General features: G+C 45.2%; 1 protein-coding gene across 2 annotated transcripts; it reads left to right on the top strand.

Annotated features, from left to right (window-relative positions):
* The first annotated feature begins 1066 nt into the window (after positions 1-1066).
* AMPD1 (adenosine monophosphate deaminase 1) lies at positions 1067-25297 on the top strand. 2 transcript variants are annotated; one of them, XM_037498641.2, is made up of 16 exons: positions 1067-1103; positions 2634-2645; positions 5490-5670; positions 10663-10828; positions 12886-13051; positions 14111-14330; positions 15297-15426; positions 18384-18578; positions 18827-18958; positions 20170-20333; positions 21719-21845; positions 22027-22190; positions 22831-22951; positions 23767-23940; positions 24382-24492; positions 25037-25297. In XM_037498641.2, exons 1-16 carry the CDS (start codon positions 1082-1084, stop codon positions 25193-25195), a joined length of 2244 nt encoding a protein of 747 aa, XP_037354538.2. In that variant the 5' UTR covers positions 1067-1081; the 3' UTR covers positions 25196-25297. The 2 variants fall into 2 exon arrangements, with proteins under 2 accessions (XP_037354538.2, XP_037354537.1); XM_037498640.2 differs by lacking the exons at positions 1067-1103; positions 2634-2645; positions 5490-5670 and adding an exon at positions 10462-10562.
* Positions 25298-26184: the final 887 nt, after the last annotated feature.

Below are 26184 nucleotides of genomic sequence, written 5' to 3'. Positions count from 1 at the left end.
CTCTGGTGAATCCTCTCACTCCCCTGCATCTCTGGCCTGTAGCCCAGCTCTTGTATGCATGAATCCCAGGCCACCAGGGAGGGTCCCACATGGGGCGCAGACCTCTCCTTCCATGTCCACTGTTCCCCTCAGCAGTGTATTTCATCAGTCTGCCTGTTCTGTTCCCCGCTCCGACGCTGGTGAATTCTCTCACCCTCCCGTACTTCTGACTGTACCCAGTGCTTGTGTAAATAAATAAATAAGTCTAAAAAAAAAAAAAAGAAGAAATCAGGGCCTCACTGGTGGCGCAGCGGTTGAGTGCTGGGTTGCGAAGCTGCCCGCAGCCTCTGCAGCGCAAGTTGGATCCCCAGCCACCAGGCGAGGGTCCCACATGGCACGCAGACCTCTCCTGCCACCCGCTGCTCCCCTCAGCAGTGTACTTCGTCAGTCTGCCTGCTCTGCTCTCCGTTCTGGCTCTGGTGAATTCTCTCACCCTCCCGTGCTTCTGACTGTACCCCAGTGCTTGCATAAATAAATAAATAAATATTTTAAAAAAAGAAGAAATCAATTAGAAATGAGACCTGTGCTACCCCGCCCACTTATATTGACTGCCTCCTTAGGTGCCCAAGAAACATATGGTGAAACAATGAATGAGGAGTCAGTGAATACATTTTGACTGAGACTCCCATGGTCAAAAGGGTATTTCAAGAAGATTTAATCTGCCAGTGTTTTGTTTCACTGGGGTGAAAAATAATCATCAGCGGTCAAGTCATTACAAGAAAAGGACACTTGGAGCAAATCCAGTATCAGGCACATTGAGAGAGTACTGAAATGCAATTCCTGGCCTGCCAAACATGTCTTTTCTGAACTCTCAGAGGAGAACAAAAACTAGAAGCTTCACCTGTTTCTCACTGTCAGTTGCCTAAACCTATAAATAGGGTTTAAGCTCATCTGTCCCCTTTGAGAGAGAAAGGTCAGATTACAGAAGCAAAGTGAAATAATTAGGTGCATGTCAGGGTATTTTGTCCAGCCAGGCAGTTACCCCAGTGTCCTCTCTCTTCCTTTCTCCTGTGCTATCCTAGAATCAAGGATCCCAGCAACAATGCCTCTGTTGAAACTTGCAGGTAGGTGTGCAAAAGTTTGTGGAGAAGTCAGTTCTTTAATATGCAACCCTTTCTTTAACTGTCATGTCAGCTCTGATAATCCTTTATTTAGGTTTCATGGTAGCTGAGTCAGAGATTTCAGGAACAGGCAAGACTTTTTAGGTTTTTCTCTTTGTTTTTAGTTTTAGGAAGGAGGTAATTTTCTAAAATTGTATCATGAGGTGACATCTTTGGTGATCCCAGGAGAAAACTGTAAGATATTTAAATCTACTCTTCTAGTCTAAGCAAAACCTGTCCTACCACAGTTGTGAGAAAGATCTTAAACAATGTCTGTAGATACAGTATTAGCTGAAACTCATACCAGAAATATTAACCAATCGGTGTGTGTTCTGATGGTTCAAAATCCAGGTTTGTACACAATAATTTTAAAAATAGTAAGTTCTAAATTAATTTTCATTATAAAGCAATACCTGTTTCATGCAAAATAAAAAGAGAAAATGCAGTGAAAATAAAAGTAATAAACACTCACTTAGAGAAAGTAGGAGATTTAGGACAGAAATAATAAGAGAAACACCAGCCCCAGTCCCATCATCCAAAGATATCACTTGAACATGTTAGTGTTTTTCTTTTCAATCTATTTTCTAGGCAATTAAAAAAATATTAAAAAAGTTGTGATTATATTTTACATGTTCCTTATATTCTTTTTTTTTTTTTTTGGCTTAATATCATGGCTTAATTATTTACCTGGTATTCCAAAATCTTCCTAAACTATTTGAAATGACTATAAAACATTCTAAATTTCTTAACTAATCCCTTAGGTTCTTAACAGTTTTTTGTTAGTATAAATATATTCTCACAATTTTTGCACCTAAAACTTTTTCTATCTTTAGGGATTATTTCAATAGCACGGTGTCAGACATGGCTGTTTGGTAGGTGTTACCACAGAATTTACCAAATGAGCTTCTCCATTTACCTGCTGCCCACACCTTGTATTTCAATCCCTCTTCATCTGTTTTTTAAAATCACATAAAAAAAAAAGTTTTATTTATTTATGTATACAAGAACTGGGTTACAGACCAGAGGTGGGGGGGTGTGTGTGAGAGGATTCACCAGAGACAGAGTGGGGAGCAGAACAGGCAGGTCTACTAAAACACAATGCTGAGGGGAGCAGTGGGCGAGACTGGAGAGGTCTGCTGCGCCGTGTAGGTCACCTCCCTGCCCGGGGGTCGAACTCGTGCTGCAGTGGCTGCGGAGAGCTTTTGCGCCACCAGGGAGGCCCTAAAATCACATTTTACAAAGAGCATCTTTTGAAAATTATGAACATAAATTCAAAGAGGAAAAGAAAATGAAAAATGTATAATGACTACATTCCCAGGATTTTGCAAAGGCAGGAAATTGTTGATAAATAGAAAAAGGAGCTTCCAGCATGCTTTCCAACTCACCCCTTTCTTGTATCAATCTGTATGTTTCTATTCCAATGCTTTGATTCGTGGTCACTGTTATTTCAGAAAGTTGTTCATAGACTTTTCTTATTTTATTTTACTTCTACAGCTGAAGGAAAACGTAAGTATTTTGGATTATCTTTGCTGTCATTTGTTAAAGTATAAGTTAAAGACATGATGCAAATCCTTAGTTCAGAAACATGGGTGTTTTTCAGCAGTGTTTATTATATACCATTGAGAGCCAAAAAAGATGATGAACCAAGTTCTCTCACAACATAGCAAATGAACTCAAAACAGTTTTTGAAAGGGAGCGTCATGGGGCATTCATTTGACATTTTGAAATAAAATAAATCTCCTTTAGACATAGATCAGCCAAGGGGATTTATTGAATCTTGCCTTAGCAAACCCTCAATGCCAATGCAAAAATAAAAGTGTGACTTTTTGTGACCTTATAAAATAAAAATCCATTTTAGGTAAAATCATAACTTTAGTCCATCTCAAAGGAAGACTTGTCCTCCAATTCACTGTCAGTAGGTCTGCCTCTGAGTTTCTCTCTAGGAGATGAGATATGGCAGAAGAAAGGCCTACAAGTGTGTCTTTCCTACACATTAATAAAGCACTGCTGAGAAATAAACATGCTTTTCTGAATTTGCTGGGTGAAGAAACAAGCATGATATTCCTTTTCTCAAGACTCTTGCTCTCCCTATGTTAATAACATATTAACTTCTGAATAATACTTGTGTGGCTTTAAAGTAGTTCTTGTTTAATCTGTCTAATAATCATCTGAAGTTGACATTATTATTATTAACATTTGCCTTTTATAATGATGAACACTGAGGCTGTCATTTATATGATGTGCTAAAGGCCACCTAGCTCTTGCAGATACTTTTTCTCACTCCTACTCTACTGTTCATTCTGTTTCACACTTTACCTCTTGTTTTTGTTCTTGTCTATTCTCTGCATAAATGTAGATGTCCTAACCTCTAGGTATTTTCACCTCAGATGCTGACCCATTCTTTCCAAGGTAATATGCTCAATAAAGAACTCAGTGACTAGCTCTCCAAACCCAGGGGAGCTTGGCCCCTTTATTCCATGATTTTAGGTTGTTATCAACTCTTATCTGCTTATCTCCTGAAATAAAAGTTTCATTCTTCCTTTCTAGAATCGCTGCCACTCCCTGAAGTATTTTTGAAAGGCAAAGTTCTGGAACTGGGAGTCAAATTTCAGCTGTGATTGCATGAAATCAAAACATCTGATTGGTTGTATGGCAGGAAATATCAGTAATATAATTTTGGTTATCAAGTAAACTACATCTTGAGAGTCTCTACTTTTTAAGTCTACGTGGCTTAGGATACACAATCTTAGTGAAAAACAGTAATGCTTAAAAGCACAAAACAGATATGGTCTGCCCCAGATCTCAAGCAAGTAGGATTCGGTAGTCATTTTCATATTGTCCTTCCTGAGGCCTCCAGCAGCTTTGCCAGAGACCCAGCATTTCAGGCCTGTGCACTGCTATCTTCACCCTCATCATCATAACCAACTGGCCCCTTTCTACAGGCCTTCCCCATGCATGGAGTCTCTTAACCTCTGCTCGCCCTTCATCCTTGAGGTGCATGTGTTTGCTCCTGGTGCTCAGAAAAGGATACTATTTTGGGAACTCAGTTGTCAGTGGGCTAGGAAGGCTTCCTCAAGCCATCAAATGTATCTGCTTAGTGTTCCATTTGCTCATTTGTGAGCCAGTTGCTTGCCATTAACTAGTCAAAACATCCAAGGATGCACTTCAGTTTTGGGAAGTGCTGCCTTTCAGGGGGCAAACACATGCATGAAACTCAGCCAACATAGGAAACTTTGTTAACTCTGCTGAGACCAGTATGTTTTTGATTTTTTTTTTATTTTTTATTTTTTTTTTAAAGATTTATTTATTTATACAAGCACTGGGTACAGTCAGAAGCGCGGGAGGGTGAGAGAATCCACCAGAGCCAGAGCGGGGAGCAGAGCAGGCAGAAGGACCGAAGTACACTGCTGAGGGGAGCAGCGGGCGGCAGGAGAGGTCTGCGCGCCATGTGGGACCCTCCTCTGGTGGCCGGGCAGCAGCCGGGGATCGAACCAGCACTGCAGAGGCTGCGGGCGGCTTCGCAACAGGGTACTCAACCGCTGCGCCACCGGGGAGGCCCCCAGTATGTTTTTTAAAAGCTGGCTGCCCTGTTTGTGCTGATAAAGTTACAAATCAGCTACTATCACTTCTTTTGTTTGCTTGGGCCTGTACTAAATCATATCATATATCACTTCCTTAATTTCCCAAAGCTAACCCCAAATACCACGAGTCTGTGTGATGCCACCAAAACACATCATTCAATTTTTAAAAATTGAGCTAACATTTGTTTACAATACAGTATATGAGTCAAAGGACTAGGATCACACTTCAGATGTGTGCTTACATCATGCAACTTAGTTTGAGGTTTTATTTTCCTTAAAGCATTTCCACATACCAGCTCTCAGTAAGTGTTTTGAGTCAGGCTTAGTAGGTATTAATATTCCCCCTTTATTTTTAAAAATATTTTATTTACTTTTTTAAAGAAGATTCATTTATTTATATAAGGACTGGGGTACAGGCCAGAGCCACGGGAAGGTGACAGACTCACCAGAGACAGATTTTATTTAGTTTTGCATAGAAAAACTGAAGTATAGGTCAGAAGTGCTGGGGAAGGGACTGAGAAGATTCACCAGAGACAGAGTAGGGAGCAGAACAGGCAGATGTGCTAAAATTCACTGCTGAGAGGAGCAGTGGGCAGGACAAGAGAGGTCTGCTGTGCCACTTGAGTCAGCTCCTGGCTGGGGATTGAACTCAGGTTTTTGCGGTGGTAGTGCCGAGGCTTAGCCCCTAGCCACCAGGAGGCCCCATATCAGAAACTTTCAGATGATTCTGGAGAAAGGGCTGGAGTACTAATCCATCAATTTTTTTTAGAAATTGATGAAGCAATGCGTAGCTTTGCTGAAAAAGTGTTTGCCTCTGAAGTCAGAGATGAGGGAGGCCGTAATGAAATTTCCCCTTTTGATGTGGACGAGATCTGCCCGATTTCTCATCATGAGATGCAAGAACACATATTCCACCTGGAGTCTCTGTCCACGTCCGCCGAAGGCAGGAGGTAAGTGAAGTAAGGAGAAAGCTCTATATGTTGGGACACAAGGGGAGGACGTGTTGGGGCACATGGTTCCGTGTCCCTGAATAATGGTCCATCCTGGAAGAGGAACCGGCAGAGCTAAACATTCTCATTGTCCCCCCTGCATTCTATACACGAGGGTGAGGTCTCGGTGGCCAGGAAAGCACTGGGCTGCCTGCCCTCCTCCACATCTCCTTTTAGTTGAAGCTCCTTATCGAACCAAGCAAGCTGGGTCCCAAACCAAAGTGGGGTGCTGGGCCCTGCTCAACATACACACCCAGGTATAGAAAGAGCCTCATCTTTAGCCAAACTCAGCATGGAGCCACCTGCCATGAAAATGCCCTGCAGCCAGGGGAGGAGGCGGGAGAGGGATCAGAGGGAGGGAGGGAGGAGCACAGGGGACTGAGGTGATGGTGCAGGGGTGCATTGGGGAAGGAAACTCCATGGGGACTACACCTGAGGGGGTGGGGGGAAGTAAATATTGTTTAAAAATGAACAATGATGTAAAAAATTTTAAAAAATAATTAAAAAAAAAATGCCCTGCTGCCAGTCTGACCTCCTGGGGACGGGACACAGCCCTCCTTTCCTGTCCAGCTTGGGGGTGCATCGTGGGCTTGCAATGCCCTTACTCAGCAAGCAGCCTTCATGGGGCCCGTGCCCAAATCTGTTCACCTGCCCTCCTTGAACTGCTCTAGTGCTCACTCTCTGCCTCTGTTAGCCCTCAGACCTGTAATGAGCACTTATGGGGAGCTGCCTCCTCACACACCCCCACCCCACCAGCCTCACAGGGAAAAAGGTTTATTTATTTATGCATACAAAAGCTGGGGTGCAGGCCAAAGGGGGGGTGTTGTGACAGGATTCACCAGACAAAGTGGGGAGCAGAACAGGCAGATCTACTGAAATACACTGCTGAGGGGAGCAGCAGGGAGACAGGAGAGGTCTGCTGCGCTATGTGGGTCACCTCCCTGGCCGGGGACCAAACCTGTGCTGCAGTGGGGTGTTCAGCGTTCAAGCCATTATGTTTAAAAGTTGATCCTGGGGGCCGCCCCTGGTGGCGCAGCAGCTAAGCGCTGGGCTGCGAAGCTGCCCGCAGCCTCTGTATCTGTAGTGCCAGTTCAATCCCCGGCCGCCGGGAGGGTCCCACATGGTGCAACAGATCTCTCCTGTTTCGCCCGCTGCTCCCCTCAGCAATGTACTTTGTCATTCTGCCTGTTCTGTTCCCCGCTCTGGCTCTGGTGAATTCTCTCACCCTCCCGTGCTTCTGACTGTACCCAGTGCTTGTATAAATAAATAAATAAATATTTAAAAAAAATTTTTTTTTTAAATTAAAGAAAAAAAAGTTGATCCTGGGGTTTCCTGTACAACAGCTGAAGAAGCAAAATCAGAACATCGAAGTTGACTATCAATTAAAAAAGGAGACCTCTCCTTACTTTTGTTAGCCGTCCTGGAACAGAAGTGGAAAGAGCAAAATCAAAAAGTACCAATCACATCCCCCAAAGTAGGGAGAATCAACACAGGTGTGGAAACCTGGTACAATTACCCAGGCAAAAACATCTATCATGGCTGCCCACCACCGTGGGGGTTGTGGGTGCATCTGCTGCTCCCAGAGGACTTTAATCATCATGCAGAGTGCTTTCCAATCCAGATCTTTCTCAGTAGGAAACTGTCTTAGAATCTTCTCTTCCACCAGCAATCAAACAATTCCAAGAATTCAAATGGCAAATGTGCCCAAAACAAATGGTGTAGACAAAAATTCCCAGTAGCAAACTCCTTCAAACAATCCAGATAAAAGCTCTCTAATTTTTTTTCTGATGCAGATTTGCAGGAGCCAAGTATCTCCAAGACTCCATTAAGGCTACTGGTAATTATCAGTTATTGCTCAAGGCTTCTTCCACCTTAGCACCAGGCATCAATTTGCTAATTCAAACCATCACTGCTCCATTGTTGGCTTGCAAAACCCCTTGAGTCAGAGATCAGGAAATAGTCACAATCAAAGCCCCAAATTCTCTTCAGAACCCCTCACCACCTCAGAACTGCTAATTAGACCTATGAGCCTGCAGAAATCACTAAAGGCCCAAGTCACAGAACTGAACTTAGGTTAACAATAGATGGCACTAACTGAAAAGCAAAATCTTTGCAGATCAAAAGGAAAAAAAAAAATCAAATTTCTGAGTAGCCTGCCCTGTGGCATCCTGAAGTGTGATATCCATAGAAAGAGGTTCCAGGGCCTCCCCTGGTGGCGCAGCAGTTGAACGCTGGGCTGCAAAGCTGCCCCACAGCCTCTAAAGCACCAGTTCGATCCCCGGCGGCCAGGCGAGGGTCCCATATGGAGCGCAGACCTCTCCTGCTGCCCACTGCTCCCCTCAGCAGTGTCCTTCGGTCCTTCTGCCTGCTCTGCTCCCCGCTCTGGCTCTGGTGAATTCTCTCATCCTCCCGTTCTGACTGTACCCAGTGCTTGTATAAATATATAAATAAATCTTTAAAAAAAATAGAAATGTATAATTAGAAAATGTATATATTTCATAAATAAAATGTTAAAAAAAAAAAAAAGAGGTTCCAGGTTCCCGGTCTCACTCAAGGAGGGTGGAGCTAGGCCCGTGAGAAGTTGAGGAAGAGAAGGGGGTGGGTCTGAAGAGGGGGAGGCAGACAGCAGAGAGATGTGGAGAAGAAGCTGTGCTTGCTTCTCTGCCTTGGGCTTGTACCAGGGACTGTGGGACATGGAAGGAGACACTTGAAACAGACGTGGGTGAGAGACCCTGGGGAAAGCTGACAGTCGCAGCCTTTATGTTGACTCAGATTTTGATTTTGCTCTTTTCCTTCCAGACTTGTCCTGGCTCCTTCTGCTCTTATCCCAGAGGTCCTCACTAGCAGGTGTCTTAGGCTTGTGGCAAACTTTTGTACCTCAGCCATCCTCCTGTGGGCCAACCCTGTTTGGCTGGGCATTGGAAACGATTTTAACAATATTCTTCTCTCAATTGCACACTAATTGTATTAAATTTATTTTCTATTGATGATCTTATGCACTAAAGTATGTTTTATGCTGATGTGGTGGATGGCAGAACCATTTACAGTGGGCAGGTTTGGGGGTTCCGGGATACCCCTCACCCTGCCCTGTAACAGCATCAAACTCCAACTTGGAAAAAAAGGCCTTAGATGAAGCAGACATCATATTTGATCGGGCGGTGTGGTTCCAACTTAGTATTGCAACAGGGTGGTCCCCAGGAAAGGGGGAGGTTCCCTGCCCCACCCAAGGGAGGGTGGAGCTGAGCAGGAAGAGGAGAAGCGGCAGAAGGGACTGAGGAAGGAAGCAGGATGGAGCCAGGAGACCTGGAAGAGGCGCATGGAGCCTAGAGACACGTGAAGAAACTGTGCTTGTCTTTTGGTCGTGGACTATGTGACACAAATGTGGGTGAGACCTGTGGGGAGGTGACAATGACAGCTTTTATCTTGATGTTGATTTTGCTCTTTTCCTTCCGGGCTTGTCCGGTTGTTTGTGACCCTTTTCTGTGGGTCCCCACTGGAAGATGCTTTAGACTTGTAGCAGGCTTTGGGGCCTTGTTCTGGGCCAATCCCATATGGATGGACTTTTACCCACGAGGGGACGGGTAACTTTGGGTGCTTCATTTAGAAACTAAACTCTTTGCCTTACCTGTATTGTTTCCTAGTTTTATTAAAGTTCCTTCCCATTAAAGTCTCCTATGTTTTGTGTTGATGTGGCGGATGGCAGAACCCATTTAGAATAGGCAGGTTTGCGGGGCTTGGGCTACCCCTCTCCCTGTCCTATAACAGTATCATCTTTTGAGGAAAGCGGCTTACTTAGTTCCAGAGAAACTCACCACAAGGACCCACACACCATGTTGGGGCAGATGCCATCTTTGCCCTTGCTGTGTAGTTTCAATACTAAACATTTTTTTAGTAAAGCTGCTTGATGCCACAAAGAATCCTACAAATTAAACCTCTGGACTAATGATTGGAAACAAATTGCACATATACACGCAAAGTTTCTACAAGGTCAAAGCCAGTTTTTCTAATCTTTGGGTCAGAAGCAAATGTAGACACCCCTGAAACACAAGCACTAGAGAAACAGAAACCACACCGTAGCCAGTGCCATGGGGGAGCCACCTTTCCCCACCGGGTGACAAACTTATGGATGGCTTATGTCCTGCCATCTGCCACATCCAGACAAAACATAGTCTAGTGCATAAGACCTTCAGTGAGGAGGAACTTGAATATATTCAGTGTGTGACAGAGGGAAGAGAACAGAAAGAAGATAGTTTAAAAGTTACCTTGTGTGGGGCCTCCCTGGTGGCGCAAGGGATTAAGACACAACCTATGGGGCTGTCTGCAGCCTCTGCAGCACGAGTTCGATCCCCAGCCAGCGAGATACACATGGCGCAGCAGACCTCTCCTGACTCTCCCGCTGCTCCCCTCAGCAGTGTATTTCTGTCAGCCTGCCTGTTCTGCTCCCCACTCTGTCTCTGGTGAATCCTCTCACCCCCCACACCTCTGGCCTATACCCCAGCTCTTGTATGCATAAATAATCTTTAAAAAAAAAGTTTCCTTGTGAATCACCCTAAGTTATCCCCCATCCCCAAGCCAAACAGGGATGGCCCAAAGCAGGGCCACCAAAACACAAAAGCTTGTCACAAATCTAAGCATTTTCTGGTGGGGACCCACAGGAAATGGGCAGAAGGGGCCAGGTAAGTCTGGAAGGAAAAGAGCAAAATCAAGATAGAGGCTGCCACAGTCAGCCTGCCCACGGGTCTCTCGCCCACATCTCTGTCCCTTTCAAGTGTCTCCTTCCGTGGCCCCCAAGGGCCTGGTGCAAGGCCAAGGCCGAGAAGCCAGCACAGCTTCTTCACGTGTCTCTGCTCCAGGTGCCTCCTCCAGGTCTTCTTCGTATCTCTAGCTTCTCCTTTCTCTCTGCTTTTCCCTTTGCTTCTTCTCACTAATTCTTTTTTTTCCATTCAAACCCAGAAAAAAGCACTTTTTCGGACGCAAGACTGTTAATTTATCCGTTCCTCAAAGTGAAACCTCTTCGACCCAGATGTTCTGCATCGACGAATACATTTCTTCATCCGCAACGTACCAGGCAGTGCCTGATTTCCAGAGAGTGCAGATCACTGGCGACTACGCCTCCGGGGTGAGTTACTCCCTGCCCCTGCCAGGTAGCTGCTGGAAAGGTAGCTTGATTGCTGCAGTCTCTCCGCTTCTTTTTGGCAAAGCTAACCACTCACCTGTGCTTGGTTATATTTCATTATTGCATTCCAATACCAAACATACCAATATGTTATATGACATATTCTGTTTTGCTTTTGTCTTCCCCCACACTCCTTTAGCTGATTTCCTTACACATGGAGAACCTGTATAACTGCAGTGTCTGTATTACAGGGTACAGTGGACAGATTTGGGCAAAAGAGCAGCAAGCGGGCTAGTCTTTTTTTTTTTTTTAAGATTATTTATTTACGCATAGGAGAACTGGGGTGTCGGCCAGAGGTGGGGGTAAGAGGGTTGACCAGAGGCAGAGTGGGGAGCAGAACGGGCAGATCCACGGAAATCCACTGCTGAGGGGAGCAGCAGGCCAGACAGGAGAGGTCTCCGTGTACACGTGGCCATATGCATAACCTTCTGTGGGCCAGCTCCCTCGCCAGGGACTGAACTCAGGCCATAGAGGTGACAGCGCTGAGGTTTAAACCCTATGCCGCCAGGGAGGCCCACGTGGACTAGTCTTACCGATGTAACCACACAGTAGGAGGGGGAGCCTCAGCGTGGCGCAGGGGGACCTTGGGCAAAGGGGGAGCCAGGGTTGACCTGGGACAGACAGAAGACTGCAGGTAGCAGAAACTAGCAAAGAGGGGCCTCCCTGGTGGTGCAGGGGTTAAGTTAAGTCTCAGTACTGTTAAGCTGTCAGCAGAGGGCAGCCACTGCAGCAGGAGTTCCATTCCCGGCCAGGGAGCTACCCACATGGCATGGCAGACCTCTCCTGACTCGCCCGCTGCTCCCCTCAGCAGTGTATTTGTTAGTCTTCCTGTTCTGCTCCCCACTCCATCTCTGGTGAATCCTCTAACCCCCCCACACACACTGTTAGCCTCCACCCCAGTTCTTGTATCCATAAATAAATAAAAAGAAATTTTAAAAAAGAAAATGGAGAGGGAGATACAAAAAAAGAAAAGTATGGAGAGAGGTTAGAAAATTCTAATGGGGCTATTTTTTGACTCTCCAGCCTCTTTAATTTCATCATAGATGTTTGCACAGTAGGTGGTTGCTTGGAACCCACTCTCGTGTGCCACAGGGATAGTAAACGCGAGCCACAAGCAACTTGACCTGCTTGTCCTGTCCACAGCAGGTGAATTAATAAATCTCTGCCACACGGACATGCAGACTCAGCATCATATTGGTGAAACAGTCTATGCTCCAAATATAGTTTGAGTGGCCAGTCCTGAGCCCCCTTCTCATGTAACTGACCCACTTAGGATCAGCCCTAAGATAATGAAGACAGAGCAGTGAAATGAACTCTGTTCGTGTTTATTTATTTTCTGTATGGTAACACGGGTGCTCTGCCAGTGACAGGGGTTTTAGATGTGAAATAACTGAAATGAAAAGTTTAATAGTGATATGGAAAACAAGTTTGGAGAATGTCAGAGTTAAAAAAAAAATAGGAGACAAACTTGATACCTTTGTGCATGGTAGAAATGAAAAGAGGAATCAAGGGCCTCCCTGGTGGCGCAGTGAGTTGAGCGCAGCACTGTGAAATTGTCCGCAGCCTCTGCAGCGCGGGTTCGATTCCCGGCCAGCCGCGGAGATACCCATATGGCGCGGCTTATGGGTAAGGGGCTTATGGGTAAGGGGCCTTTAAAAAAATGTAAAAAAATGTACATTTTACATTTTACAAATGTAAAAAAAAAAAAGAACTACGTACGTTCTACACATGTTGGCTGAATATGCCTGAGCTTCTGAGCAACACTCCATCTGGCTGTACTCTGTACCTGAGTCAGCATCATCCTGCTAGTGTGCCACCAAGGGACCCCGAGAGACCCACACTGTTAAGGGGTACACGCTCTAAATGGGGTCCTGCCATTCACCTGCACAAAGGCAAAGGAACAACTCTAAGTGTCAAAGATTTAACTGAGTGTGGAGAGAGAAAGAGGTGAAAGAATTAAAATAATAGATAAAACTAAAACTTTGGAATTTCCTTCACAGGTTACAGTTGAAGATTTTGAAATGGTTTGCAAGGGTCTATACCGGGCATTGTGTATACGAGAGAAATATATGCAGAAATCTTTTCAGAGATTCCCAAAAACCCCTTCCAAGTACTTGAGGAACATTGAGGGTGAGACTTGGGTGGCAAATGAGAACTTCTATCCAGGTAAAGAATTTTCTTATGTAATGTATGGAATATGCTTTTAGGTTTAACTACTAAATATATTTTTAAGATTTATTTTTATTTACTTATGCATACAGGAACTGGGGTGGAGCCCAGAGGTGTGGGGGTTAAGGAGAGTCACCAGAGACAGAATGGGGAGCAGAAGCGGCAAATCTACTGAAATACACTGCTGAGGGGAACAGCGGGCAAGACAGGAGAGGTCTACTGCACCATGTGGGTCAACTCCATGGCCAGAGATCCAACTCGTGCTGCAGTGGCTGCCGATAGCTTCATAGTGCTGAAACTAAACCCATTGCACCATCAGGGAGAACCCCCCGATATTTTTTTTTACCTTCTTTTATTTCACTGATTATAATAACTTCTAGCTCCATCCATGTTGCTGTGAATGGCATGAGTTTATCTTTTTGATTGCTGAATAGTATTCCAATGTGTATATATACCACATCTTTTTGATCCAGTCATTTATTTTTGGGCATTTGGGTTGTTTCCAAATCTGACCTATTATAAATAGTGCTGCAATAAACATAGGGGTGCGGGTATCCTTTTGAATTAAAGTTTTTGTGTCCTTTGGATAAATCTCTAGGAGTGGAATTGCTGGGTCGTATGGTAGCTCCATTTTTATTAGTCTGAGCAGTCTCCACACAGCTTTCCATAATGGTTGGACCAGCCAAACTCTACTTTTTAATGGTAGTTTTACTTTTATTTGTGCACAGTTATCTCATAAACTAACAAAATGTTCCATCCAGTAAAACTTTGATCACCAACTTTAGTAAATAATTAAAATTAGTTGCAAATAGTGTACCAGTTATGTGTTCAGGTCTTCTAAAGAACTTGAAAATCATTTTCACACAAGACAAAATGATTACAGGTGTTTGATACTGTTGACTTAGTCATCTCTGAAAAACAATAGAAAAATTAAGTTTTGCTTAGCTCTGGATAATTATAGCTTATGAAGTACAAGGTATTATAGTATTCCATATGTTGAATATTTTTGTGGTCATCTATCTTATATGCTGATAGGCTACTCTGTTTTATTGCAAGCCTTTACCCCTCCTGTGAAGAAGGGAGAAGACCCCTTCCGAACAGACAACCTCCCTGAAAACCTGGGTTATCATCTCAAAATGAAGGACGGTGTGGTTTACATCTACCCCAGTGAGGCAGCAGCCAACAAAGATGAACCGAAGCCACTTCCTTACCTAAATCTGGACACCTTCTTGGATGATATGAACTTTTTACTTGCTTTAATTGCCCAAGGACCTGTGTAAGTGTCTGAGACCCCACTACACTGCTGCTACTGATCGTGAGAACAAATATTTTAAAGTGCTCGTTATGTTCAAACACTCTTCAGCCCTTCGTGTACCATATATATATATTTGCTCTTTATACTCATTCTACGAGGTAGGTCTTTTTGTAATTCCTTTTTTTTTAAATGAGCTGAGACTTTGACAGATTAATTACTTAACTTGCCCAAAGTCACACAGTTGGCTGAGCCAGAATTTGCACCCAAATTTGCCAACGCCAATGCCAGGACTTTGAACCTAGAGTGATACTATCTCGCTGATTTTTTATTTATTTTTTAAAGATAAAGAATTTATTTATTTTTGCATAGAATAACTTGGGTGTAGGCCATGTCTGTCCCTAGCCAGGGATCGAACTCAGGGTGTCATGGTGGTAGCGTTGAGACTTAACCCCTAGGCTGGCAGGGAGGCCCCATCTCACTGATTTTTAAAATTCCGTCCCAGGGCCTCCCTAATGGCGCAGGGATTTAAGTCTCAATTCTTTCAAATTATCATTAGCCACTACGGCATGAGTTCGATCCCTGCCCAGGGAGCTACCTACAGGGCGCAGCAGACCTCTCCTGTCTCCCCGCTGCTCCCCTCAGCAGTGTATTTCAGTAGATCTGCCTGTTCTGTTTCCCCACTCTATCTCTGGTGAATCCTCTCACCCTGCCCCCTGAACCTCTGGCCTCCACCCCAATTCTTCTATGCATAAATAAATAAAAATAAATCTTTAAAACCCCGTCCCAGATCTTCCCTCATTGTGATGTCCGACCTGAATGAAAAGATGAAGTTGTTGAAGCCCCATACTTTTGAAGTGAGATTAACAGGTTAACAGTTTGTTCCAACAATGGTTTCCTGTGGATGAGGTGCCCGATGGTTTTGAAATTTGTGACTGTTTTCCTTACATGTCTGGAATTTTTCTAGAATTGTCCTTTAATTTTCCACAGTAAGACCTATACCCACCGGCGGCTGAAGTTCCTCTCCTCCAAGTTCCAGGTTCATGAGATGCTCAACGAAATGGACGAGTTGAAGGAGCTGAAGAACAACCCCCACCGAGACTTTTACAATTGCAGAAAGGTAGACTCGGTTTTTAGAGAGGTCTAACCGGCCTTGCTAGTGTGCAGATGCAGGTGCACCCCAGGGCCCCCAAACTTGCATGCTCTAAAGGGGTTCTACCATCAGCCACATAAAGTTAAAGCATAATCTTTTTTTAAAAGATTTATTTATGCATACAAGAACTGGGGTACAGGCCAGAGGTGCGGGGGTGAGAGGATTCACCAGACAGAATGGGGAACAGAACAGGCAGACTGACTGAAATACACTGCTGAGGGGAGCAGCAGGTGAGACAGGAGAGGTCTGCTGCGCCATGTGGGTTAGTTCCCTGGCCGGTGATTGAACTTGTGCTGCAGAGGCTGTGGATAGCTTCCTAGGTTGCGTCTTAACCCCTTGTGCCACCAGGAAGGCCCCAAAGCATAATCTTTAGTGTGAAAGAACTTTAATAGGATTAGTGTGCACAGAGAAAAGGGAAGAAAGGTTAATAGATTTCCAATCAGACTCCCAAAGTTACCCATCCCCTCGTGGGTGAATGCCCAGCCAAACAGGGTTGGCCCAAAACAGGCCCACTGAGGCCCAAAACCCTGTCACAAATCCAAGCCACTTTCTGGTGGGGACCCATAGGAAAGGGGCAGAAGGGGCCAAGCAGGTCTGAGGTGAAAGGAGCAAAATCAAAGTATAAATCAGGGTCATGGCTGCCAGGGTCACCTCCCCACCTGAGAGAGGGCAACTGACCTTACGGTTAGGGCGTCTGACACAACAGAGAGGGGCTGAGTTTGTTCCAGAGCAAGCGAAGCCTTGGGAATCAGGAGGGAGCTGTGCTAGGCAAAACTGCAGTATCAGCCCAGTGAGGATCCAACGTCTGAGAGGCTGTCCCTGTCCAGCAGTGGGGGACATGGGTGCGGGCGTCCTGGGTAAAGGAAAAGCCCAAGGAAAGGAAAGAAAAGGGAAGGGAAACAGTGTCACTGCTTAGAGGTCAGTCCTGGCACAAAACATAAACCCAGTTATTTCTTTCTTTCTTTTTTTTTTAAAGCCCTTTATTTTTTCTTTTCTTTTTTTTAAGATTTATTCATTTATTTATTTATTCAAGCACTGGGCACACAGTCAGAAGCGCGGGAGGGTGAGAGAATTCACCAGAGCCAGAGCGGGGAGCAGAGCAGGCAGAAGGACCGAAGCACACTGCTGAGGGGAGCAGCGGGCGGCAGGAGAGGTCTGCGCGCCATGTGGGACCCTCCTCCTGTGGCCGGGGAGCAGCCGGGGATCGAACCGATGCTGCAGAGGCTGCGGGCAGCTTCGCTACCCAGGGCTCAGCTGCTGCGCCACTGGGGAGGCCCAAAAACCCAGTTATTTCTTGAGAAGAAATAGTGGGACTGTTTTCCTGATTAATAAAGATTTGCACAGTTTCGGTATGTTTAGTGAAAGCAGATTGGTTATGTCTAAAATGCTGTAGTTTTCCACATTCTGGGCATAAAAAAATTATCAGGAATAACAACAATAACAAAACTAAAACCTCACTATTCTTGAATATAGAAGATCTGCATTCTAATACTTTTTCTTCCACTTTCTGACAGTAAGACCTTGGGGGAAATAATTTGATATTTCTGATTTTCAGTTTTTACATTCATAGAATTGGGAAATAAATCTGCTCAACCCAGTTCACGAGAGAACTGTAAATACTGAGTGAGCTTATTGTGGAAAATGAATCAACTAGAAGCACTTCCAAGATGTGTTCTAGTCATTTAATCATTAAAAAAAATTGGGCCTTGAGATTCTGGCCCAAATCTTGTCTCAGTTGCCTGTGTAACTTTGGGAGAAGTAGTTGACCAGAACCTCAACTTATCAAATGGTTAATTATGAAAATACCTAATTTATAAATGCCACAGCTTCATAATGGCAATCCTTTTACTCTTAGGGCTGAAAAGCTGTGGTAGCTATTGCACTTGCAGTTCTGTGTCAGGGGTGCAGAATAGTCCCCAAGGATTTTGTATGCAGCCAATGTAGGAAGTAAATGGGGTGTGCAGGTATCCAGAGAAACAAACATGATGATTGCATCCAGCCTAACTGTTCCCATCCTTACATGGACACGTAAAGGTTGCACAGGGTCTTTATTGCTGAATCACCTCTACTAGCTATCGGGTCACACTCTGACTGTTTCCTCCTTTCTCCTGCCACATGGGATGGTGTAGGGGCAGGAAGACCACAGAGCAGGTTTTCTTTTTTTTTTTTTTAAGATTTATTATTTTTTTTTTTTATTTATTTATACAAGCACTGGGTACAGTTCAGAAGCGCGGGAGGGTGAGAGAATTCACCAGAGCCAGAGCGGGGAGCAGAGCAGGCAGAAGGGCCAAAGTACACTGCTGAGGGGAGCAGCGGGCAGCAGGAGAGGTCTGCGCGCCATGTGGGACCCTCCTCTGGTGACCGGGGAGCAGCCGGGGATCGAACCGGCGCTGCAGAGGCTGCGGGCAGCTTCGCAACCCGGCGCTCAACCGCTGCACCACCGGGGAGGCCCCACAGAGCAGGTTTTCTGATCCAGCAGACCGGGTAAAGGAGGAGTCAGAGTCCTCAGTGACCTTTGCAGGCTTTTTATTTAGATTACCAGGTACACGGCAGGCAGGGGCGCTAGGCCTGCCAGCCTCCCAGCCCCCAGCAGGTCTTCACTCTGGGCTCTCTGGCCTTCTCTCGGCTTCTCTTTTGGCTTCTTCTTCTCGGCTTCTCCTGGCGTCCCTGTGACGCTGTCCTTAAAAAGCACAGTCTCAGCCCAGGTGAATCCCATCTACGTCTGCCCACACCCTACTCCAGGTGCCGCCATCAGGCATGCACGCATTCAGCACCGCAAGGATCCATCCTCTATCCTGATGGCGGGAGGGCAGAAAAGCCTGACCTTTTTCCTTACCCTCCAGATGGGCAGGCACCAGGGCCTCCACCACGACAGCATCGCCAAGACTGACTGCTGGGTTTTGTTTCTCTGAATGTACACACAGGTGGACACCCACATCCACGCAGCTGCCTGCATGAACCAGAAACATCTTTTGCGCTTCATTAAGAAATCTTACCAAGTTGATGCTGACAGAGTGGTCTATAGCACCGAGGGCAAAAATCTGACCCTCAAGGAACTTTTCGCTAAATTAAAGATGCATCCATACGACCTGACTGTGGATTCTCTGGATGTTCACGCTGTGAGTTGAAAAGATGCTGCCATGCGTTTCTCTCACAGACGCGTCCTTCCTGGCGCTCTCTCCGCTGTGCTCACTTGCCATGCTGACTGAAAGCATCCACAGGCAATTTTGAGGGTCACTCATTTTCAGCTGTCCCAGATTCCACTCGTGGAGCCCAGCCCCTCCCCTGCTAGTTTGTGGCCATTCCCTAACCCTGTGTTCTTGCAGCTCTGCGCACGAGACGTCTGTGTTGCTGTTTTTTGATTCAGGGACGCCAGACCTTCCAGCGTTTTGATAAATTCAATGACAAATACAATCCTGTGGGAGCAAGCGAGCTACGGGAGCTGTACCTGAAGACAGACAATTATATTAACGGGGAATACTTTGCCACTATTATCAAGGTGAGGCAGGAGCAATTAAATTTATGGTGGCTGGCAAGGTTTTTGAGGAGCAGGGAAGTAGGAAGGAAGGAGAACAGGGGAGGAGACAGCATGAAGGGGAAGCATGCGGCCCCCGAGGCCAAGCACTACCCAAATGAATATAATAGTTTTTTTCTGAAATGTCCATTGTAATGATTTTAAAGAGCTCTGTTCCTAGGATTGAGATGCTAAGGGCATGGATTTGGGATTGATGAAGGCCTTAGCTTTTTCACACATTGGGATCTGTAAATTCAAGAAGAGTTGGGCTCAGAAATCCAGCCTCATCTTCATGATGCGTGAGCATTAGGACGTGAAAGACATGGAGTGGGAGCCCTGTGTTTGGGTAGGGAGGGGGCAGACGAAAAGCTGAATTTCTTTGCAGGCTCCTGGGTTAGCTCATCCTCCTCAGTTGCGCTTTTTCACCCTCCAGGCTCTATTTTGATGCAGGAATCTCTTAACCTCCTTAGATTCCGCTCAATTCCCTGTTCCTTTATATATTTTTTAAAAAAGATTTATTTATTTATACAAGCACTGGGTACAGTCAGAAGTGCAGGAGGGTGAGAGAATTCACCAGAGCCAGAGCGGGGAGCAGAGCAGGCAGAAGGACCGAAGTACACTGCTGAGGGGAGCAGCGGGCGGCAGGAGAGGTCTGCGCGCCATGTGGGACCCTCGCCCGGCAGCCGGGGATCGAACCGGCGCTGCAGAGGCTGCAGGCAGCTTCGCAACCCAGCGCTCAACCGCTGCGCCACCAGGGAGGCCCTCCTTTATATTTTTTAAAGGTTTACTTTTATTTATGCATACAAGAACTGGGGTGTAGGCCGGCAGGGGCAGAAAGGATTCACCAGAGACAGAGTGGGGAGCAGAACAGGCGGATTGACTGAAATACACTGCTGAGGGGAGCAGCAGGGAGACAGGAGAGGTCTGCTGTGCCATGTGGGTAGCTCCCTGGCCAGGGGTGAACTCAGGCCGCAGTGGCTGGCGGTAGTTTGATAGCGCTGAGACTTTAACCCCTGCGCCACCAGGGATGTCCAATTCCCTGTTCATATAGACCTTAACTTGACTGTTCCTCTGACTTTCTTCTCATTCCCTCCGTCCCCCTTAGTACCCATCTCCTGTCCCTAGACAATGCAGGGTTAGACTTCTAAGGGACATATGGCAATTCCTGGCTTCGGACTGTCCTCTTGGCTTTGCAGGAGGTGGGTGCAGACCTGGAGGAGGCCAAGTACCAGCACGCCGAGCCCCGCCTGTCCATCTATGGCCGCAGTCGCGACGAGTGGTACAAGCTGTCCACCTGGTTCGTCAGCAACCGCATTCACTGCCCCAACATGACGTGGATGATCCAAGTGCCCAGGATCTAGTATGTCTCCCCATTGGAAACCCTAACACCTGCCCTCCCCCTACCTGCCTCACTCCTCTATGGGAGCAAGGAATGTGCAGAACACATGGGTAGAAACAGCACTCACACCAGGTCCTGGTGTGTGCACTTGGTGTTCAATACTCTTTTTTTTTTTTTTTTTTGGTGGGACCCTTGCTGGTGGCCGGGGATCAAACTGGCGCTGCAGAGGCTGCGGGCAGCCTCACAACCCAGCGCTCAACCGCTGCGCCACCAGGGCAGGCCCGATGTTCAATACTCTTGACCATAGACGGGAGCTAAGCAGGACATTTCAGTTCAGTTTTCTAGCCAGAAGGTATTTATTTGGTTTCATATTTTGAAAACATAGGACTTTTATGAAGAGCCACCAAAAAAACTAGTCCAGATGGATGAAAACCAAGTTAGAATAAGCATTATTTGTTTTTAACATTTTATTAACATTTCCTTTCTCCTTGTCCCGTGTCCATTCACTTATGTGTATGCTCATCTGTGCTGGGATGTAGCCTTCTTAGCTCAGAACCTCCACCGTCTGCCTGTTGTCTCACGCACAAGCCCACAAGTTTTCCATAAACAATGAATATTTATCAATGGTAATAACATTGTTTTAACTAATTTAGATGTTTATATATTTTCTGCCACCTGCCTCTTGTGATCTGTGTGCCCTCTGGCAACACATGAGTTTATTCCTTCTTTTCAGCCCCCCCCAATAACTTTTTGACAAGGGTTGTCCTGTCTAGTATCATGAAGGAGAGGGAGCTAGTAGAGTGTGGTGGGCAGGAGCATGGATTCTGTACCCAGACCAGCTTTGCTGGAATCCTGGCTCCACCACTTACGCCTTGTGTAACCTTGGGCCAATCACATGCCATCTCTGTCCCTTAGTTTCATCATCTTTGAAGTGGGTAAATAATGTATTGAGTTATTATGAGGATTATATTAGCTAATATGCCTGGACACCTAGAAAAGCGGTTGGCATATGTTGAGTGCCTTTTGAAAATTTGTTAGATTCCCTCTGCCTACCGCATATCAGAGGTATTCCTGAAGACTTTTACGTTTATATTCTTGTGTGCCACACGCATATAAATCACTAAACCTTTTATGACATAGTGCCCATGTTCTATCTGATTTAGCTCTAAAGGTTTAGATTTTGTATCAGAGGATTTTTTGGAGGAATGGCGGCAGGTGGTCTAGCCAGAACTGTATACCTCCTGTGCTCAACCCAAGCCAAATCCCTCTCAACGGGTAACCAAGGAGAATGTACCAGGTGCAACTGGATGGACACTCTAGATGTTTTTCTGAATATGGCATTTAGGTCTCTGGTTCCATCATTCCTAAAAATCTTTCCTCCTAAATTTCTTTCATTTTGTCTCTAGTGATGTGTTCCGATCTAAGGATTTCCTTCCACACTTCGGACAGATGCTGGAGAATGTTTTTATGCCAGTGTTTGAGGCTACCATCAACCCCCAGGCTCACCCAGACCTCAGTGTCTTCCTCAAGCATGTAAGCACGACCCCGTTGGCCTTCATGCTGCTGCCCAGGGACCAGCCCTCCTACTTGACCGTGATTAAATCTTGCTGCTGGCTCTGATGTTGGGTCTTTGCCATGGGAGCTGAAAGTCTTTCCGAGGACGGGGTCCCCGCCATCAGACAGAACCCATTGCCTGTCTCACTTTTCTTGACAGATCACTGGCTTCGACAGTGTAGACGATGAATCCAAACACAGCGGTCACATGTTCTCTTCCAAGAGCCCAAAGCCCCAGGAGTGGACAATGGAGAAGAACCCGTCCTACACTTACTACGCCTACTACATGTACGCGAACATCACGGTGCTCAACAGGCTGAGGAAGTAAGTAGAGGAGGCCTGGGGCAGCTGGACACACGTCTCCTCACTCCCCCAGTGCCTTAGGGGGTCAGAGGCCAGCCCTGCATTACATGTGCCCACTGGGCCCCAACCAGACACTTCTTTCCCTTCCGTTTCTTTCTTTCCTTGGAAACAGGAATGGACATTTTGGAGCCTCCAATAACTTTCACAGTTCCTTTTCTTTGGAAGTTTAGGGATTTGCACTAATCCCTGTGCAATTTATTATAAAATTCCACACATTTTACCCTCTTAGATATATCCGGGTAAAGAGTAAATAGAGGAATATTATACTGGGGTGTTCTGGAAATATTTTCCTCTGAAGTGTAGTAGGAGAAACAATGACACGGTGATTTGGGTAAATTTCCTGTTAAAACTAATGTCCAGGTAATCAAATCTTGACTTTCTGTACCTTCTTACCCCCTGCTGCCTCTTTTTCAAAAAGTCCCAGTTTGAGAAGAATTAAGATCTTGATTTGGAATCGCCAGTTTGGCCAAATCCTGTGGATGCCCCACTCTCTTTTGGAGTGTTAACTTTTCTACCGGTTTCTTCGCAATCACGCTAGGCCCAGAGTTGTTGGCAGGTGCTAGTCAGTCACTGTGATTCCTGAGAAGTCCCCTTTCCCTAGGGAGCGAGGCATGAACACATTTCTGTTCCGACCTCACTGTGGGGAAGCTGGGGCGCTCACCCATCTCATGACGGCCTTCATGACGGCAGATAACATCTCTCATGGCCTGAATTTAAAAAAGGTGAGTTGGAGCCTCTCTTCTTAATATTATTATTATTTTTTTTTTGAGAAGAAGAATTGGGGTGTAGGCCAGAAGTACTGAAGTACACTGCTGAGGGGAGCAGTGGGCGAGACAGGGTCACCTCCCTGGTGAGGAATTTAGGCCCCAGTGGTGATAACACTGAGACTTAACCCCTAGGCCACCAGGGAGGCCCCCTTAATATTAACTTTTACATTGGGGCGAAATTCATTTTTTTTCTTACCCCGTTACAAGTCTTTATCAATCCTGCAATGAAATTCAAGTAGAGCAAAAAAAGAACTTGGAGATGATTTAGTGTGGTTCGTGTTAGGGAATCTTAGGGAAGTGAAGGAACTTACTCAAGATTACCTAGCTGATTGGTGGTCGAGATGAGTTAATGTTTATCTCCTGACTTCCATTTTAGAACTCTGACAAGGCATAATTCAGGGGTGGTTTGGCTTACCTTAAACTAGTTTTTGCCAGCTGTCTTGTTAGGACATGTTTTAAAATGCTTCTTGTTGGAGTCAGAACTTTCTTAAAGGGAAAAAAAAAATTCAAGATGAAGTCTTCTGTCTGAGACAGACCAAATAACTTGGGCAATTAAAACTCAATTTGACTTGACTCAGTGCTTCTGAAAATTAGCCATCGTAAATGTATTTACATTTTAAAACAATTATTTTTCTTTATGAGAGGATTGTAAAGAACAGGTATTTATTTTGTTGAAGGCTAAATCTCAAGGTAGACTGTGGGGTTTTAACATTTCTAGCTTGTATTCCTTTTTCAACAACCTCAAACCTAAAACAATTTTTCCGTTTCAGAGCCCTGTGTTGCAGTACTTGTTTTTCTTAGCTCAGATTCCCATCGCTATGTCACCATTAAGCAACAACAGCCTATTTCTAGAATATGCCAAAAATCCTTTTTTAGATTTCCTGCAGAAAGGGCTAATGATCTCACTGTCTACAGATGACCCGATGCAATTCCACTTCACCAAGGTATAAATATAAAATTGTGAGCCATGCAAATGTATATTGCTGTACTGTTTTTTCCCATTAGAATTTAATTTTTTTTAAGATTTATTTTTATTTATGTATACAAGAATTGGGGTGTAGGCCAGAGGTGGCGGGGGTGGGGGTGAGAGGATTCACCAGAGACAGAGTGGGGAGCAGAACAGGCAGACCGACTGAAATACACTGCTGAGGGGAGCAGCGGGCAAGACAGGCGAGGTCTGCTGCACCATGTAGGTCACTGCCCTGGCCAGGAATCAAAATCAGGTCCTAGTTGTGATAGTGCTGAGACTTAACCTCTGCGTGGCCGGGGAAGCCCTCCCACTGGAATTTTAAAGTCAAATTAAGTATTTCATTATTTTTGTATGGGACACATCTTAGTTTACTACATTCTTTTTTCTTTTGCCTCATTCAAACAAATAATGGAAGGAGCCGCTAATGGAAGAATATGCCATCGCTGCACAAGTCTTCAAGTTGAGCACCTGTGATATGTGTGAAGTGGCGAGGAACAGTGTTCTGCAGTGTGGACTCTCTCATGAGGTAGACCTGTCCTTGACCTTGTCCTTCTGACTGTAGGATCTGGTGACCTGCATATTGAAAAATTAGTTGGGGAAACACATGAGGAAAAATTGCCCCACAAAGCGAATGTACCTATTATGGACCTGGACCAGAAGGACTTAGTCTCTCTCTCTAGCCCTTTTGGGCAAGGGAAATTAAAACACTTGATTTTTTTTCCCCCCTTACATGGTTCATTTTTTTTGTACAGTAACTGGTTTCTTCCCTAAGGTGTGGTCCCTGTAATTCTGCCACCACCACAGCACCCGTGACCCATCACCCCAGTCCCTTGTGCTCTTCCCTCCCTTGCTGTATGCCTCAGATCTATGGTCCACCTAAAAGTTTTAAAATACACTTGATTTCTAGGCAGACTGAACAATGACAGCTGAGATAAGTGCTTTCAATAGTTTTACTTTTTTTCCCCCTTTCGTCAAGGGCTCACATGGAGGAATCTTTGTGGAGGATGCAATTATTGTTTATATCAGAGTAAAAAGAGTCAGCACTCATTCTGCTTCCTTTTGTCTCATAGGAGAAAGCAAAGTTCCTGGGCAACAATTACCTCGAGGATGGCCCCGCTGGAAATGACATCCGGAGGACAAACGTAGCCCAAATCCGCATGGCCTATCGCTATGAGACCTGGTGTTATGAGCTTAATTTAATTGCGGAGGGTCTTAAATCAACAGAATAAAATAAGCCAAATAACATATTATTACATTATTTTTATGTTATTAATAGCTCACCCATATTAGGTGGGTGAGATTTTCACTGTGGAATGTAAATAATAATAACTACCAGGGCCTCCCCGGTGGCGCAGCGGTTGAGCGCTGGGCCGCGAAGCTCTGCAGTGCCAGTTCAATCCCTGGCTGCCGGGTGAGGGTCCCACATGGCGCGCAGACCTCTCCTGCCGCCCGCTGCTCCCCTCAGCAGTGTACTTCATCATTCTGTCTGCTCTGCTCTCCGCTCTGACTCTGGTGAATTCTCACCCTCCCGCGCTTCTGACTATACCCAGTGCTTGTATAAATAAATAAAAATAAATCTTTAAAAAAAAATAACTACCAGCTATTGAACCCCATCATAAATCCAGCGTTATATTACAGTGACATTATTTCATTCAATTCTTTCCCAACTTTATAAAGTAGACATTACTTTTTTTAAAAATAGACATTATTATCTCATTCAGGGGAAGACCGGTAAACTGAGGTTAGTGAAATTAATCACCTGCACTAGTGATGATAGAGATGGAACTGTCCTTTATTTTACTCCATAATCACTGACTTTCAAACAAAAGAGATATTAAAGGCTGGGCAAAAATAGAAACTATGGCTCACCATTGAGAAAAGACAGGCTTTGGTTTATAAAATGCAATCTGCTTCATCACTTAGACCACTGACATGTCCTTCTGACAGGATGTAACTGAAGAGTGGCTTTCTTAGACAAAAACAGGACAAGCGTGCGCCAACAAAGAAAATCTGTGGTTAGGAATAGGGAGAATTTATCTTCCAAAAGGATTCTTAGCTTCAAGGATATGAATTGACAATCAAGTTATAATCAGCATTTTAAATGATGTCACTTACCCAAATTAGATACACAGGTGTCGGGGAATTCCAATTGGTCAGACTGTTCTGTACATTCCACTGTGTGGCCATCTAGCGGTTGGGTTAATATTTCATTCAATTC

Source organism: Talpa occidentalis, unplaced genomic scaffold (genome assembly GCF_014898055.3).
Source record: "Talpa occidentalis isolate TD23 unplaced genomic scaffold, MPIMG_talOcc4v2.1 talOcc4.9, whole genome shotgun sequence".
Taxonomy (NCBI): Eukaryota; Metazoa; Chordata; class Mammalia; order Eulipotyphla; family Talpidae; genus Talpa; species Talpa occidentalis.
Note: the sequence above shows the minus strand (reverse complement) of the source record. Positions and strands in the feature narration are given on the sequence as shown.